Below are 14,150 nucleotides of genomic sequence, written 5' to 3'. Positions count from 1 at the left end.
TACCAACTTCAGTCCTTATTCTTTAGATTTCTAATTTTTGTCATTGATTTTTTTATTAAGGTTTTATTTATTTTCAATTCTAATTTTTTATATATAGTTTTTTTTTCAATGTTATCCTATTTCTTTTAATATCTGATTTTTGTCTTAGTGCTTTTCTAAAAACATTTATTGTTTTCGACTTCATCATTCAATCCAAGTTCATGGTGCATTTTTTTTTTAATTTGGTTCTCATTCTTTTTTTTCTTGTTATTATTTTTTTCTTTTCAATTTAACCCTCCAATTAAAAATTTGTTCTTGCCCTCTGATTTATTTTTTATTTTAATTTTCACTCTTATTTTTTTAATTGCTATTTTTTATTTTAGATATATTTGTGTACTTGATTATTATTTTTTTCAATTTCATCCTCTTGCATTTGATTTGTTAGGAATTGAGTTTCATAGTTTTTTCATGTATGTTTTTTTTTGTCTAATGACCCAGGTCACAAGATTCTAAAGTTAATGTAGTTCAACATTCTTTTTCTTGGATTATTTTCTTTTTTAATTTCATCATTTGACATTAGTTTTTTTTAAAAAAAAAATTGACTTTGTTATTTTCTTCAATTTCTTTTATATCGGGTTATCTCAATCTCATAATTTAGGCCACATTTTTTGTGGGTTAAACATGGTTAGCTTGCCTCTTATTATCCAAGTTATATGTCTATCACGCTACCTTGAGTTGACTCATGTTAAGTTTTTTTGTCTTTTTTTTTGTTTAATTATGTACTTCCAAATGTTTTCTTTCCAAGTTGTTGTGGTCTTTTTTTAAAAAAAGAAAAAATTTGTTCACTTATTATCATTGTTAATTTTTTTTATCATCTAATTAGAATAAAATCAATTTATTAAACTTTATTGGGGTTATAACCTAAGTCATTTTTTTACTATTTTTTTAAAACATGTTTACGGCATTAGACATTTTTTTTTCGCAAAAAAAATACAAACCTACAACATAGTACGAGCCTATGTCTGTGTGTGTTTATTTTGTTGTTTTTAAAATCATTTATATCATAGTTATTTAATGAGATGTGTTTGAGTCATGATTAGGTAGGTTAATAAAAAAAGGATTCGGTCTTAGAAAAAAATAAAAAAAATCTTTTTGTATAAAAATAAATTGAAAAAAAAAAAGTAAACTAGTTTTGAGATTGTCACAAGTAAATTCATGTTTTTAACTAGATTATAATGAATTAATTTTCTTTAAAACTTTTTTTTATGAAACCTAACCCAAACAGGTCTCATGTTGAGCCACCATGCTATTCCGATTTCATAACACTGATACCAACATGTGATTTTAGAAGTATTTAAAAGTATGGTAATAATTAATTTTTAAATATTTTTTATTTGGAAATGTATTAAAATAATATTTTTTTATTTTAAAAAATATTTTTGATATCAATATATTAAAATAATTTAAAAATTAATTTAAAATATAAAAAAATAAAAACAATTAATTTTTTTAAAAAATATTTTTAAAATATAAAAACAAACAGCCACTTCTTTAAAATTAATAAAGTCCCTCGCCACGCGGACAGCTAGGATTTCACAAGAAAGCAACATCTTTTCCAAATACCAGAAAATAAAAAGCCTAATATACACCGCGTTGCAGCATACCATCGTCTCTCTTTATATCCCTCTCCGTGTCAAATAATTAGGTAATAGAAGAGGGGGGAAAAAAAAAAGGCTGCTCATTTCGTAGAAACCGAAAATTAAAAAATAAAATAAAATACAGATCCAAAAAATTGGGTAGCCTCAGCTTCTGCTTCTTTTGTTAAGTTATGCACTCGTGTGTGCAAGTGTAACTGTAACTATAACTGAACCAAACCTCACTTCCAAAACCCTAACTCTCTCTGTCTCACACTGTATTTCCTGATTGGTTTCTGAGAAAATTCAGGTAAATCAGAAGAAAACAACTATTACTCCCTCTCTCTCTCTCTCTCTCTAGCTTGTTTTTCTCTATTTTTCCTCTTGTTCTTAAATTTGCGAGTTAATTTCTTGTTAAGATGGTTAATTTGACTGAGTTATAGTTTGTTTGACATTAATTATTGAGTTCATTGGAGCATTGTTGTTTATGTTGTAGAAATTAGAAATTTATTGATTGGTAACTGCAAGTATTTATTTTCTTTTAGTGACTATAGTTTTTTTATAAATTTAGTGACTATAGTTTTTTATAAATTTAGTGACTAATGCTATTTTTTTAGCTACTGGAATCAAGAATTCTTTTTTTTAATTGGTAAATTTTAGACTATTATTGGTTTAGATTAGTTGAGATGAACCATTTTTGCTCTTTATTTGTTTTCCGTTTCCAAATCTTCCGGCTTTACTGCGGTTTCTTTGTTTTGTTTTGTTGTTTTAGATTCAATTGTTATTTTATATAGTGCAAATACAAGACTGATATTTTATTGATATAAATATTAATATGTGCTTCTGTGAATACTCAATTAGGGTTTCATTCTTAATTTCTTTTCAGTTAAAAGTCAAATAATGAGTCTTTTTATTGCAAGAGGTTGTTACACAGGCACACACACAGAGGCATAGGTGATAGATATTGGTTTTCATTTTAAGTAAATAGGTTTTGTCTCATGCAGGATATTTGTGGAGATTTGGTCTGTGGATTTGCTAGAAGTGAAGCTGCTTTTAAATTCAAGTATGGGGACTGGGAATGATGAGCTTTTGAAATCTGATTTAGGGCTAAGTGATTCTCACTCCCAACTAGGTAGTAATGAGACTAAAGAAAGTAAGGATGACGAGGAGAGTGTGGAGCTCAATGAAGGTGCTGTTGGAAATGATGAACGAATGAAAAATGGGGAGAGTGTGGAGCTCAATGAAGGTGCTGTTGGAAATGATGAACGAATGAAAAATGGGGAGAGTGTGGAGCTCAATGAAGGTGCTGTTGGAAACAATGAAGGTACAAAAAATGGGGAGGGTTTTGAGCTCAATGTAGGTGTTATTGGAAATGATGAAGTTACAGTCGATCCAGGGTATTCTGCGCTTAAAGTAGGTAATACTGGAACTGAAGAAGCTGCAACAGATCAGAGTAATTTGGTGCTTGAGGAACGTGGCATTGGATCTGAAGAAGTCCACTTTGCAGTGGAAACAGAAGTTGACATGGATTTGGTTGATTCGCCTGTTAGGCAAGTGAATATTGAAGTGGTTGATGCTGTTATAGTTTCTAAGAAACCAAATATTTCAAGCATCACAGGGAATGTTGAGGATTGTTTCCTTGATACACAAAATAAAAGTCTTATCCAGCAAGAGAAGGTTGATGGCAGTCGTATCCTTTCTTAACCTCTGATAACTTAATCCTTTTATTTGTATATTATCCAACTCAACTCTAGATGGACCCATTAGTTTTGAGGACCATAATTCCAGAAAAAAACTTATCTTCCAGAATTATATGCTGCAAATAACCTTAATAATTGAAAGTCAATATGAAGAATGTTATATCCATGAAAATCACTTTTACAGTTGCAGTTTAATCTGATTGCTCCCTTTTTGGTCATGTTTTCCCTAATCCAATATGCCAGATGTATCAGGTGTTAAGAGAAAAAGGATAACATATAATGAAGAGCAACCTTCAGTGCATGTCATGTATAACTCCTTAACAAGGTCAGGGTGGAAGTGTTCATAATAACTTTGCAAATTCAAGAATTTAAAACTTTATGTTTAGATTTCTTGTTGAATAGCTGTGACTGTTATCATTCTGGAATTATTGGAGCCATTATGTCATATTATTAGAGTTAGCTTGGATTCTCATTTGTTGAATTCCTTGGTGATTGTTTTGCTCTTCCCAGAGCTAGCAAGAAAAAGCTTGAGGAACTGTTACAACAGTGGTCAGAGTGGCATGCTCAACAGAACTCTTCGTCTCATGTAAGGCTTGATATTCTCTGCTATTTAAATTTGCGGTAATATGTAAAATTTCACCTTTTTATCTTTTCTAGTTTGGGTGGCTTGGTTTGGCTTGACCATTGAAAAGTTAGGAAAGTATTTCCACCACATGATCCAGAGTGGACTGGTAGAAAATCTAGTGTAAATATTCTTACATTTCCATTAGAAAGAGAATTTTTCAGATATCCTATTGTGAATGCTGACAATCTGTTGCTATTTTCTCTGATGCTTCATATTCTTTATCAAACCAATGACTTGTCTAAACTACGTATCTCATTCTTTCAGGATTCTGACGAGATGCTACAATCTGGTGAAGACACTTACTTTCCCGCTTTACGTATTGGCATGGTGAAGTCCTCTGCAGTGGTAATTTCCTTCTTCTTTTTTTTCCTTTGATCCTGCATGCATATAGTTTTTAAGTTAAAGGACTAGCCAGGTATTAATCATGAAGAACTTTTTGTTCTCGCAACATTAGATGCTTCAGGATGTATTTTCTGTGATGCAATTAACCCGTTGCATTATTAATAAAGCTAGTTGGATTACAACTATATACCTTTGTTAAAGGAAAAAATATAGCAAAGATATTTTCCATCATAAATTTTCTAGTTTCATTTTCTTGTGAATGGGATTCTGTTTTGGTATATGGCCTGAACCCTGGTCGAGCTATTTGTTGAAGGACCTTAAAAAAAAAAAAAAAAGGCCCTTCAATTTTGATATGGAATCCTAAAGTTTGGAAGTGGATAATGTAGTTCTTAGATAATCCCTGGCGTGTGTTACTGCACCTTCAATGCACTGATGTGCAATTATTTGAGCTATTTCTTAATGCTAAAATCTAAAAAGCACATATTGAGCTTGTTTATATTCTAAACAATGACCACAGAGCTTTCGTAATGTAAGATTTTAATAGGCATGTATTAGCCAACCATGCTGTACTTGGAACACTGTTATCACTCTGGAGGTCAGTTCATTATCCATTACCATGGAAAATTACATACACGAAAGTACAAATATTTTCTGTTCGAGTTCCCAGTTTTTATACAATTTGTAATTGTGGGATTTTTCTTCTTTTCTTTATGGGGTTTGGAGTTTACTTTACACTTCTCAAGCCATTTTTACCTGAAAATTTTCACTCATGACTGCACTCCACTCATTGTAGAGCAGATGTGAAGGCCATGCCATCATAGTACAATGATATTCTTTCTTTTTTGAATTTATATTCTCTAAAAGAGATTAAAAGTTAGGATTGCATGCCTTTTCTGTTTCATCCGTTTTTCATTTGATGTTTTTTATTTGTAGACCTTTTGGATTGAAAACCAAACAAGGAAACAGCAGGACAATGCCATAATTCCTCTGCAAAGTAATTATGTGCCTCTGTATGATCGTGGATATGCATTGGGTTTGACTTCAGCAGATGGTCCAATTAACATCGAAAGGTAAATTGATCTTGACTCATGTACCATTCACAAATTTCATGTTTTGAATATATAACCTTTTTGGTTTGTGTCCGACATGCTCATAAGTTGCTCAAAACTTGTTGATTGCTATGTATGTTGAAAAACTTAGGATATTAGCATTCGTGATGATTTTTTGATTGTGATGGGGGCATTGTATGTCATGGGTTGGCAAAATATAATGTATTGGAGAGTAGTTAACCACAAGGGATATCCATGTGGATGCGTGTTTATCACCGAGAATCACTATAACCTTGTTTTTCATTTCCATTGGCAACTTGGAATGTGTAACTAATTACAGACTTTAATGAAAAGAGGATCTGAGAAAGATCATTAGAAACTCAAGTTTGTTCAACCCATTAGAATAGTTGCCGCATTCATATCCTTCATCTATATAAGAAGGATCTTGCATTTTGCATCAGATAATAATCCATTGATGATTTTATGGGGCCAATTTTCCTGGTGCCAACCTGTCAAGACATAGTAATTCATTAATTATAATTCTATTCTTCTGTCAGTTTTCTGATTCAACCAGTGATTCTTCTTATATTATATATTTGTTTTATGAGGGTTCCTGCACATTGTTTATCATATATTAGCTATTGCCTTCCATTTCTATAGAGGCTTGGAGATAGTAGGTGATGCTGCACGTTGTTATAACTGTGCTTCGTACAACCACTCTTTGAAGGAATGCCCTAAACCTCGTGATAATGCTGCTGTTAATAATGCTCGCAAACAACACAAGTTCAAGCGAAATCAGAATTCTAGTTCCCGCAATCCAACACGCTATTATCAGAGCTCTTCAGGTGGAAAGTATGATGGTTTGAAGCCAGGTTCTCTTGACACTGAAACACAAAAACTTCTAGGTCTTGGGGTAAGAGCTTGCTACATCGTATCATTAGTTTCTCCTATCACACATGAACCCCCCCCCCCCCCTGTTTCTACTGGCTAGAGCCTTGTTGGCTCAAATACAATAGCAAGTACAGGAGTGCACATTGCATGGATTAGATAGTGTGATGGATCTCCAGCTGAAGAGTATTGACACTTTGTTCATGGGATTTGTTTTTCCCTTTTTTTGGAATTTGTTATGCAGGAACTTGATCCTCCACCATGGCTTAACAGAATGCAAGAGCTGGGATACCCACCAGGATATCTAGGTAATGCAGTCCATTTCACTTCTTTGTCGGATATTGCTCTGTTGATTTTGGTTTCCTTCTACGTTGTCTGGTATTCTTCTTTATGTTTGGATTTGTCATTTTTTTGCCAATTTGCTCACACCAGGAAAATGTGGTCCTTTATAGAATTTGAATAAGGTATTCAAGGATCATGACATAAATTCTCTCCTGTTGCCCTTGGTTGTTGCATGGATTGGAGGCCTAGTTTCATTTAATTTATGTTAGTGGATTTGTAAATGTAGAGTGACCGACTTTGTTTGGTAAATGTCATCTAAGCTAGTGTGGTTGGAGGCCAGCAAGGATAAGAAAAGCTAATGTAGCCCAAAGAAAATTACGATTCCAAATTCTTGCAAATATTTTGCACTTCATAGCTCAAATAAGCTTTAGCTGACCTCAGCTAGTTTTTGGATTGAGGCTTCGTTGTAGCTGTTGTATAGTTCACCTAAGCTGATAGGCTGATGCTAGTGCACAGTGAGTACCAAATTTACCTAAGGTCAGAGAAAGCTATCACTATCCATCTTCTTGCTCTTTGGAGATTTTGGTCCGACAAGTACCTGAATTTTCAATGGAGGCAATAACCATATTCCGAGCCAATTAGATTTAATGTCTCTGCTACTGTAAATGTAGATCAAAACTTTGTTTTCCCTGAACTTGAACTTGAGGCCATGCATATTAAAGGCAGTTAGGACTCCAGTAGAGATTATTGAGCATGTGAGAAATGATGCTTGAGGTAATCACCTCCCACATACAAGAAGAGACTACAGAACATCATGATAATTCCAGGTTATGCTATTAACTACATTTGCGGTTTTGTTTCCATTTGATAACTACAAATTGCCCCATGTTATTGGTGGTGAAGGTTGTTTTGTTGTCATTGTGGCTGTCATCCCCAATAACTGAAGTCATTGTTTTTGGCAGCTTTTATTTATTCACAAGTATTTTTGCCATCATAATCTCTTTATGCTCGTATTGCAGATCCCGATGACGAGGACCAGCCATCAGGGATCACAATATTTGCCGATGGGGATGTCAACGAGGAACAGGAAGATGGGGAGATTACGGAAACAGACCCACCTCCTGAACCACAGAGGAAAATGTCAGTTGAATTTCCTGGAATAAATGCGGCAATCCCAGAAAATGCAGATCAAAGACTCTGGGAAGTTGGGCCTACAAGTTCTGATCCATGGAGGCACCGATCGCAGCATAGATTGAAATATTCTTCAGAAGCTACAGGTAGATGGCATCATCACGAGCAAAGACAGTATAGGGATGATGGGCCTCCAGGTGTTGATTCGGTGTTTAGCCCATCCATGTCTAGTTACCCTCCAAGGTATGGTCATTATGATTCTAGTTACAGTTCTGACAGCCCAAGAGATCTGACTCCTGCCTTTGGGAGGTCCAATTCTGATAGAGGAAGGAGCTCTTTGGTACATGAAGATTTTGTAAGCCATGGTTCCACGTCAAACTCATCCTTAAGAAAACGTTCTTCGCCACAGGATATCGGCTCAGCGAGGTACAGGACTGATAACAGCCCGGATGACTATGACACGGATTATTCATATCGGGATTATTCATTCGATCGCCATCGCCATCGTAGCAGGCGGTAAAGGGGTAGTAGACGTGATTGTAACAAGGTAGCCTGGATGCGATATTCCTTGTAAAATACCTGCTTCCGTTTCCCTTTAGTCCTTGACTAGAGATACACATTCGATTTCTTTCTCCAGGAGAAGGTTGTATAGCACAGTACTAGCTGGTCGTAACTAGTTCAGATGTTTTCTGCAATACTCCTCCGGTGGGAGTTTGTTTAATTATTTTGGTATCCATCTTTGTTGCTTTATACAAATTGCAGATTGTGTTTATCAGGAATCTCTGGAGGATCTCGTGGATTTGATGCACTGTCAAATTGTGCCAAGATAGGATGACAAGTGGTCAAGTGGCTCGAGCAGGTGGATAAATAATTAAATCTTTAACAGAAAAAAATGTGAACTTCTACCAAAAAATAATAATTATAAATTGATTATGAACGTTCAAAGTTTATAAAACTGTGGCCAGAAAAAATGTTGAGGTGTGTTGGGTTTCATTATGTAATGAAATAGCAGCACTAAGAGAAATTTGACATGAAGCTCTACATAGTGAATAGACTCAAAAGTAGTTGTATTATGCCTAACCGTGTAATGCCCAACAAAGGGAACCTGATATAACCAAGGAAAAAGATGGCAGTTGAATGATGTGTGAGATTACATCTTCCTCAATCTGCTTGCAGATCTATATATAGACAAATATGTCAAATGAAGAATGAACCTCTTTTATGGATTGCAAGCCATGAAAAGATTCCAAACCTGGCCACTTCATACTTCAACACAGATCATCAAGCAAGCTCCAATCATCACAGGATATGCAAGAGTAGGCTGTAACAACAGAGAATTCACCACCTGGTTCATGGGTTCTACATCATAAAATTAAGCTTTCATGTTATTAAGCTTTGGAACTCCATCATGTAGAACATGTCAACCAAAATGCCTACATTATTCACCCATTAATCTTCCATAAATTTATCAACTATCATTCCCCGGCCATCCACAACTCACTCTTTATAAGAAAACCTTCCGCCAAATATTGGACATGGACCCTTCTCTCTTTGGAACCAAACCCAACTGACTAAAAGTCATTATATCATCTTTAAAAAAAAAATTAAGAAATCAGCTTGGGTCATTAATCCCCAGATAATCTTTAATGACACAAGTCCTTCAGTTCATCAAGTGCACTCTTATGTACTCTATCGTATCCCCCCAACAAAACTTTGATGCACTTTGTCAATAGCCTCGCGCACACGCCCAGGGGAGATGAGATGTCTACATTGTATACACCAGTATAGTATGGACTACAAAAATGCAGAGAGCGACTCCTCCGGCTACAGAAAAATTGATTATTTTTCAAAGCTGACAATTTGCTCTAAACTCTCTCAACAATATCTTTGAGGTCAGATATCAATATAAAACCATCTACATTGCTGATTGCATTTGATACCTGTTTAGAAGTGTTTTTGGGGAAGAAAATATTGGTTTTGAAAACACCAATTTTTTTTACCAAATGAGGCACACAACTTCTTTAAGCATCCCAAAATAACATCAATATGATTTTTCAGAGGACTCCACAGAGTATTTAATCACCAACGAAAAACAAATGTGAAATGCAAGCCCCATCTTTTCCAACCCTACAGGATTCCATTTTCTAATATGCACTTGTTATGTAATTAAATGAGTAAATTCTTCCATGCAAGATACATAAAATATACCAAGAAAAAGGGTCGCCTTGTCTAATGTCATGTGAAGGACTGAATTTTTCTGAAGCTGCTCCATTATAAAGCAACTGCATAGAAAAGGACCATGAACATGACATGCAAAAACCGAAACAATATAGATCTCTATCAACGAAACAACATAACCAAAGACCAAATTAATAGCATCTTTAAGCCAAGTATGAAATCCATAAAAACATGAAATGCACAAACACAAAGACGTCTTATCACAGTCTCTTTCATCCACCACTGACCCAAACATCATTAATTAGCATGTCTTTCCCTAAGAGCATCAAGAACCCGAAAAAAGGACTTTAAAAGCTCAACATACATCCACCACTGACCCAAACATCATTAATTAGCATGTCTTTCCCTAAGAGCATCAAGAACCCGAAACAAGGACTTTAAAAGCTCAACATACATCCACCACTGACCCAAACATCATTTAATTAGCATGTCTTTCCCTAAGAGCATCAAGAACCCGAAAAAAAAAGGACTTAAAAGCTCAACATACAGCAAGAATAAAATCCAAGGAACAACTTAAAATAAAACACATCTCTCTCAAAATCCTCGTCAATCACTTTGTGGGCAACATGTAAAGAAGACAGTCCAAACTAATTAAAACACTTAACTAACCCTATCATCTGCCTCCTATCATTCACACTGCTACTGCACAACACTAATTTATTTTTCGAAACACGATTACACATAGATGGCTCAGTAAAGGACTACCCCATGGATGATGGAAAAGGCTTAAAGTCTAATTCAGTTAGTTCCCTGACACTAAACCCATGGATGCAAAACAACTGGAAAAACTCAAAGCAGGGACCTAAACCAGAAGCAAACATGGTCTGTGTCTGATCCATAAATGGAGGTGAATAAGTTTCATGATGAACCGCTATATAATTCCTTACCTGCACATAAAAGGGGCATGGAGAAGCTTGGGAATGCCTTCAAAAGAACCAACCTAACCAACTTATACCTAAGTCAGCAAGCTACAACAGCTATTCCTTCTCCAAATTTTAAACCTTTTTAAGATGAAAAACAACTAAATTCAAATTTCAACCCCAAGAAACACACAAATAACCCAGCACCATGTAGCTTGCAGCCAAATAGAAGAAGATAAATCTGAAAAAATGAAAAAAAAAAATTGATGCTTGAGCAACAAAAAACGTAACTCACATGTCAAAACCTTGCCATGTTGCCTTTGATGCAAGAGAAGGCCACTACGGCAGTAACCTTCCAACTCTGCTCTGAGTCCCCACGAACTGCATAGAGAGAGTTGTTAGTACAATTCTAATTCATTAAAAAAAAAAAATCCAGCAACATCAATAACAATTTAATGCAATAACACAGAAGTGGCTCCCAAACCGAAGGATTACAATCCCACAAAAGAAGAAATTAGATTAAAATCTAAAACCCAGCACGAAATAAAAGTGCAGATATATCCTAGAAATAAAAACCCATTAACCAAAAACAACAAATAAAAAAGAATCCATAATTTCCCAACCAGGAATCAAAAAAGATCATGAGAAACTAGGATTTCAAAGGATACACCTTCCTTTGTTTTTTTTCACAGATTCCTATCTACATTGAAAGCACCATCGTAGCACCACCGACCTCATCATCGTTGGTGCAAGAGCAAGACCCTCTCACTGGATCCTTTTCTTCTCCATAACAGCCTCTCTCGTATGTCTTTCCCCTATCTGTTTGGTTTCAAAAAAGAAGAAGGTAAAGAAATAGATTAGCTGCCAAGAAGTTAAAAAGCAAAGGAAAATCATGGCCTCCAAACAACCACGCCTCTCAATAAATGGAAGGGGACACAGAAAGCAGGAGAAGAAATTGAACATAATATCGCGAGATCAACAAATTTTCTGGCGAGAAACACTGCATAAATCCACAATAAAATACCTCACAATACACAGTATTTATCTGATTTTTTTATATATAAAATTTTGGGTTCATACAAAAAGAAATAAGTAGTGAAATTGGAAATTGACAAATTTAAAACCTTTTGTAGATTAATGATAATAATATTTTCTTAGTAAAAAAACCAAAAAATAAAAATAAATTGCCTTACCAAAACGGATAAAATTAGCAACATAAAATTTTATCACTAAATTTGGAATAAAAAAAAAAACTATTATAGGCAGTTTGTTTTAGGAATTGAAACTGCGTTTCATGATTTTTAAAATTTTTATTTTAAATTAATATTTTTAGTATTTTTAAATTATTTTAATGTTAATAAATTTTTAAAAAACAAAAAAAATATTTCCATATATTTTTAAGTGAAAAACAATCGCTATTACACTCTCAAATACTATCTTAATATTTATTTTTTAATTTATAATAAATATCAAAATATCCCTAAAAAATAGATAATCAATACAAATTAATATATTGGCACGCAATCCAGCGCGGGTCAATATCAATTTTTTAAAATTATAAAAAAATATTAAAAATATAGAGAATGTTTTAATAAAGTTATTAAACCTAATCAACTAAGTTAATTTTTAAACTTCCACTCCGTTTTTTGTCAAATTCAAGCGCCTTGGGTCTGATAATTAAGCTTAAACAGCAAAAAGTGAGTTTGAGAGCATTAATTATAACTTATTCCCTTCTTTTCTTGTTCAATAAAACCAGTTAATTGATCCTTAAAATTTTAAAATATAGGTACACTTTTGCACTGTTATTTTTTAATATTTTTGAATTTTATTATTAACCGAAGCTCCTGGGTCTGCCAACCATGCCAGACCCAGGCGCTTCCGGTTTGATAACTATGCTTAAACAACAAAAAATGAGCTTGAGAGCATTAATTATAACTTATTATCTTCTTCTCTTATTCAATAAAACCAATTAATTGATCCTTAAAATTTCAAAATATAGATTTAGGTTTGTTTTTGCATTGTTATTTTTAAATTTTATTTTTGACCGAAGTGCCTGGACCTAGCAACCATGTTAAACTTAAACGTCTTGGGTTTGATAACTATGCTTAAACAATAAAAGTGAGCTTCAGAGCATTAATTATAACTTATTGCCTTCTTCTCTTGTTCAATAAAACCAATTTATTGATCCTTAAAATTTCAAAATATAGATTTAGGTTCGCTTTTACAAAGTTATTTTTTAATATTTTGAATTTTATTTTTGACCCATGTGTCTGGGCTTATTTTTGAATACCAGACCCAATATAGTTGCTAGACCCACGACGTTTTTGCTGGCATGGATGCCGAACCCAAGGCGCGTGGGCCTGGCATAGTTGTCAGACCTAAAACGCTTGGGCCTCGCGTGGTTGCTTGACCTAGATGCTTGGCCTTGACGTAGTTGCCTGACCCAAGGCGTTTGAACGTAGAATGGTTGCCAGACCCAACCCAAGTACCTTTGTTTGGCATGACTTAAGCGTCTGGGTGTGGCATGACTTAAGCGTCTGGGCTTAACAATCATGCCAAACCTATGCGTTTTTTAAAAAAAATATAGTAATTCATATATAATTGTTCTAAAAACATATTTACTTCATATTTTCAACTTTGTCTTTTTAACCAAATATATTTTTATCTTTTTCTATATTTATTTCTTCTATTTTGGGACATTAACCACACACATCCCTAAAAATCATTCATTTTTTTAGTGAAGAAATCATCTACAAAATTGCACAAATTAAGATAGTCAAAAGGACAATAAGTCTTTTACATATACAATATTTTCTTTTCCTACAACATAATGTATCAATTCAAAAATTCAAAGGTTTTCTCTTATGATCATATATCTCAAATTTTCGTATATACTAGTAGTTATAATGTAGAATAAACTCATTGTAACAAACTTTGACAATTAGATTATGTAACATCTCAAATTTAAAAAAAGTATTGAACCTTTTAAAAAACTGTCTAACACTTGGATGAAACACATAAAATTAATATTTTCATCCATAATGTTTACAAAAGAGAAAAGTTTATTTTTTAAGACTTGAAATAAATCACTTAGAACTCAATATTGTTTTCCCATTATTTTCTCTTCGAATATAATAAATTTATAAAATAAGATGCACAAACAAAAAAGAATTTGTAGTTAAGTTCTATTGTATATAAATGAAAAATCATGTTTGAATGAGGCAATGTATATTTTTCAGTCCAATCATGCTTTTAAAAAATTTTAAATTTTTTGATCCAGGCGCTTGGGTCTGGCAGACCCAGGCGCGGGGGTTGCCAAACCCAGGCGTGCTAGTCTGGCATGGTTGTAGGAAGAAGATAATTGTGCACTTTAGTTGTTAGGAGAGAGAAAAGAAAGAAAAAACGCAAATAATCGATCACCG

At 33.8% G+C, this 14,150-nt stretch overlaps 1 protein-coding gene and 1 long non-coding RNA gene across 10 annotated transcripts; one reads left to right on the top strand and one right to left on the bottom strand.

The window, feature by feature from the left end:
* The first annotated feature begins 1,695 nt into the window (after positions 1–1,695).
* On the top strand, positions 1,696–8,402 carry LOC7494553 (uncharacterized). 4 transcript variants are annotated; one of them, XM_052452089.1, is made up of 10 exons: positions 1,696–1,923; positions 2,618–2,802; positions 2,917–3,303; positions 3,557–3,638; positions 3,824–3,899; positions 4,203–4,283; positions 5,214–5,350; positions 5,990–6,242; positions 6,462–6,525; positions 7,519–8,402. In XM_052452089.1, the coding sequence occupies exons 2-10, from the start codon at positions 2,679–2,681 to the stop codon at positions 8,148–8,150; spliced, it is 1,836 nt and encodes a 611-aa protein (XP_052308049.1). In that variant the 5' UTR covers positions 1,696–1,923; positions 2,618–2,678; the 3' UTR covers positions 8,151–8,402. The 4 variants fall into 4 exon arrangements, with proteins under 4 accessions (XP_052308049.1, XP_052308048.1, XP_052308047.1 ...); XM_052452088.1 differs by having other exon boundaries at positions 2,860–3,303; XM_052452087.1 differs by having other exon boundaries at positions 2,618–2,859.
* Positions 8,403–8,534: 132 nt separating this feature from the next.
* On the bottom strand, positions 8,535–11,824 carry LOC112327183 (uncharacterized). Of its 6 annotated transcripts, none has more exons than XR_002981262.2 (3): positions 11,462–11,816; positions 11,024–11,109; positions 8,535–10,869 (listed from the first exon to the last, which is right to left on the bottom strand). It is a non-coding gene; the product is annotated as an uncharacterized LOC112327183 (long non-coding RNA). The 6 variants fall into 6 exon arrangements; XR_002981258.2 differs by having other exon boundaries at positions 11,399–11,813; XR_002981260.2 differs by having other exon boundaries at positions 8,535–9,454; positions 9,839–11,109; positions 11,399–11,812.
* Positions 11,825–14,150: the final 2,326 nt, after the last annotated feature.

The sequence above is a fragment of the Populus trichocarpa genome, chromosome 4 (assembly GCF_000002775.5).
Source record: "Populus trichocarpa isolate Nisqually-1 chromosome 4, P.trichocarpa_v4.1, whole genome shotgun sequence".
Taxonomy (NCBI): domain Eukaryota; kingdom Viridiplantae; phylum Streptophyta; class Magnoliopsida; order Malpighiales; family Salicaceae; genus Populus; species Populus trichocarpa.
This window is presented reverse-complemented; position numbering and strand designations above follow the sequence as displayed.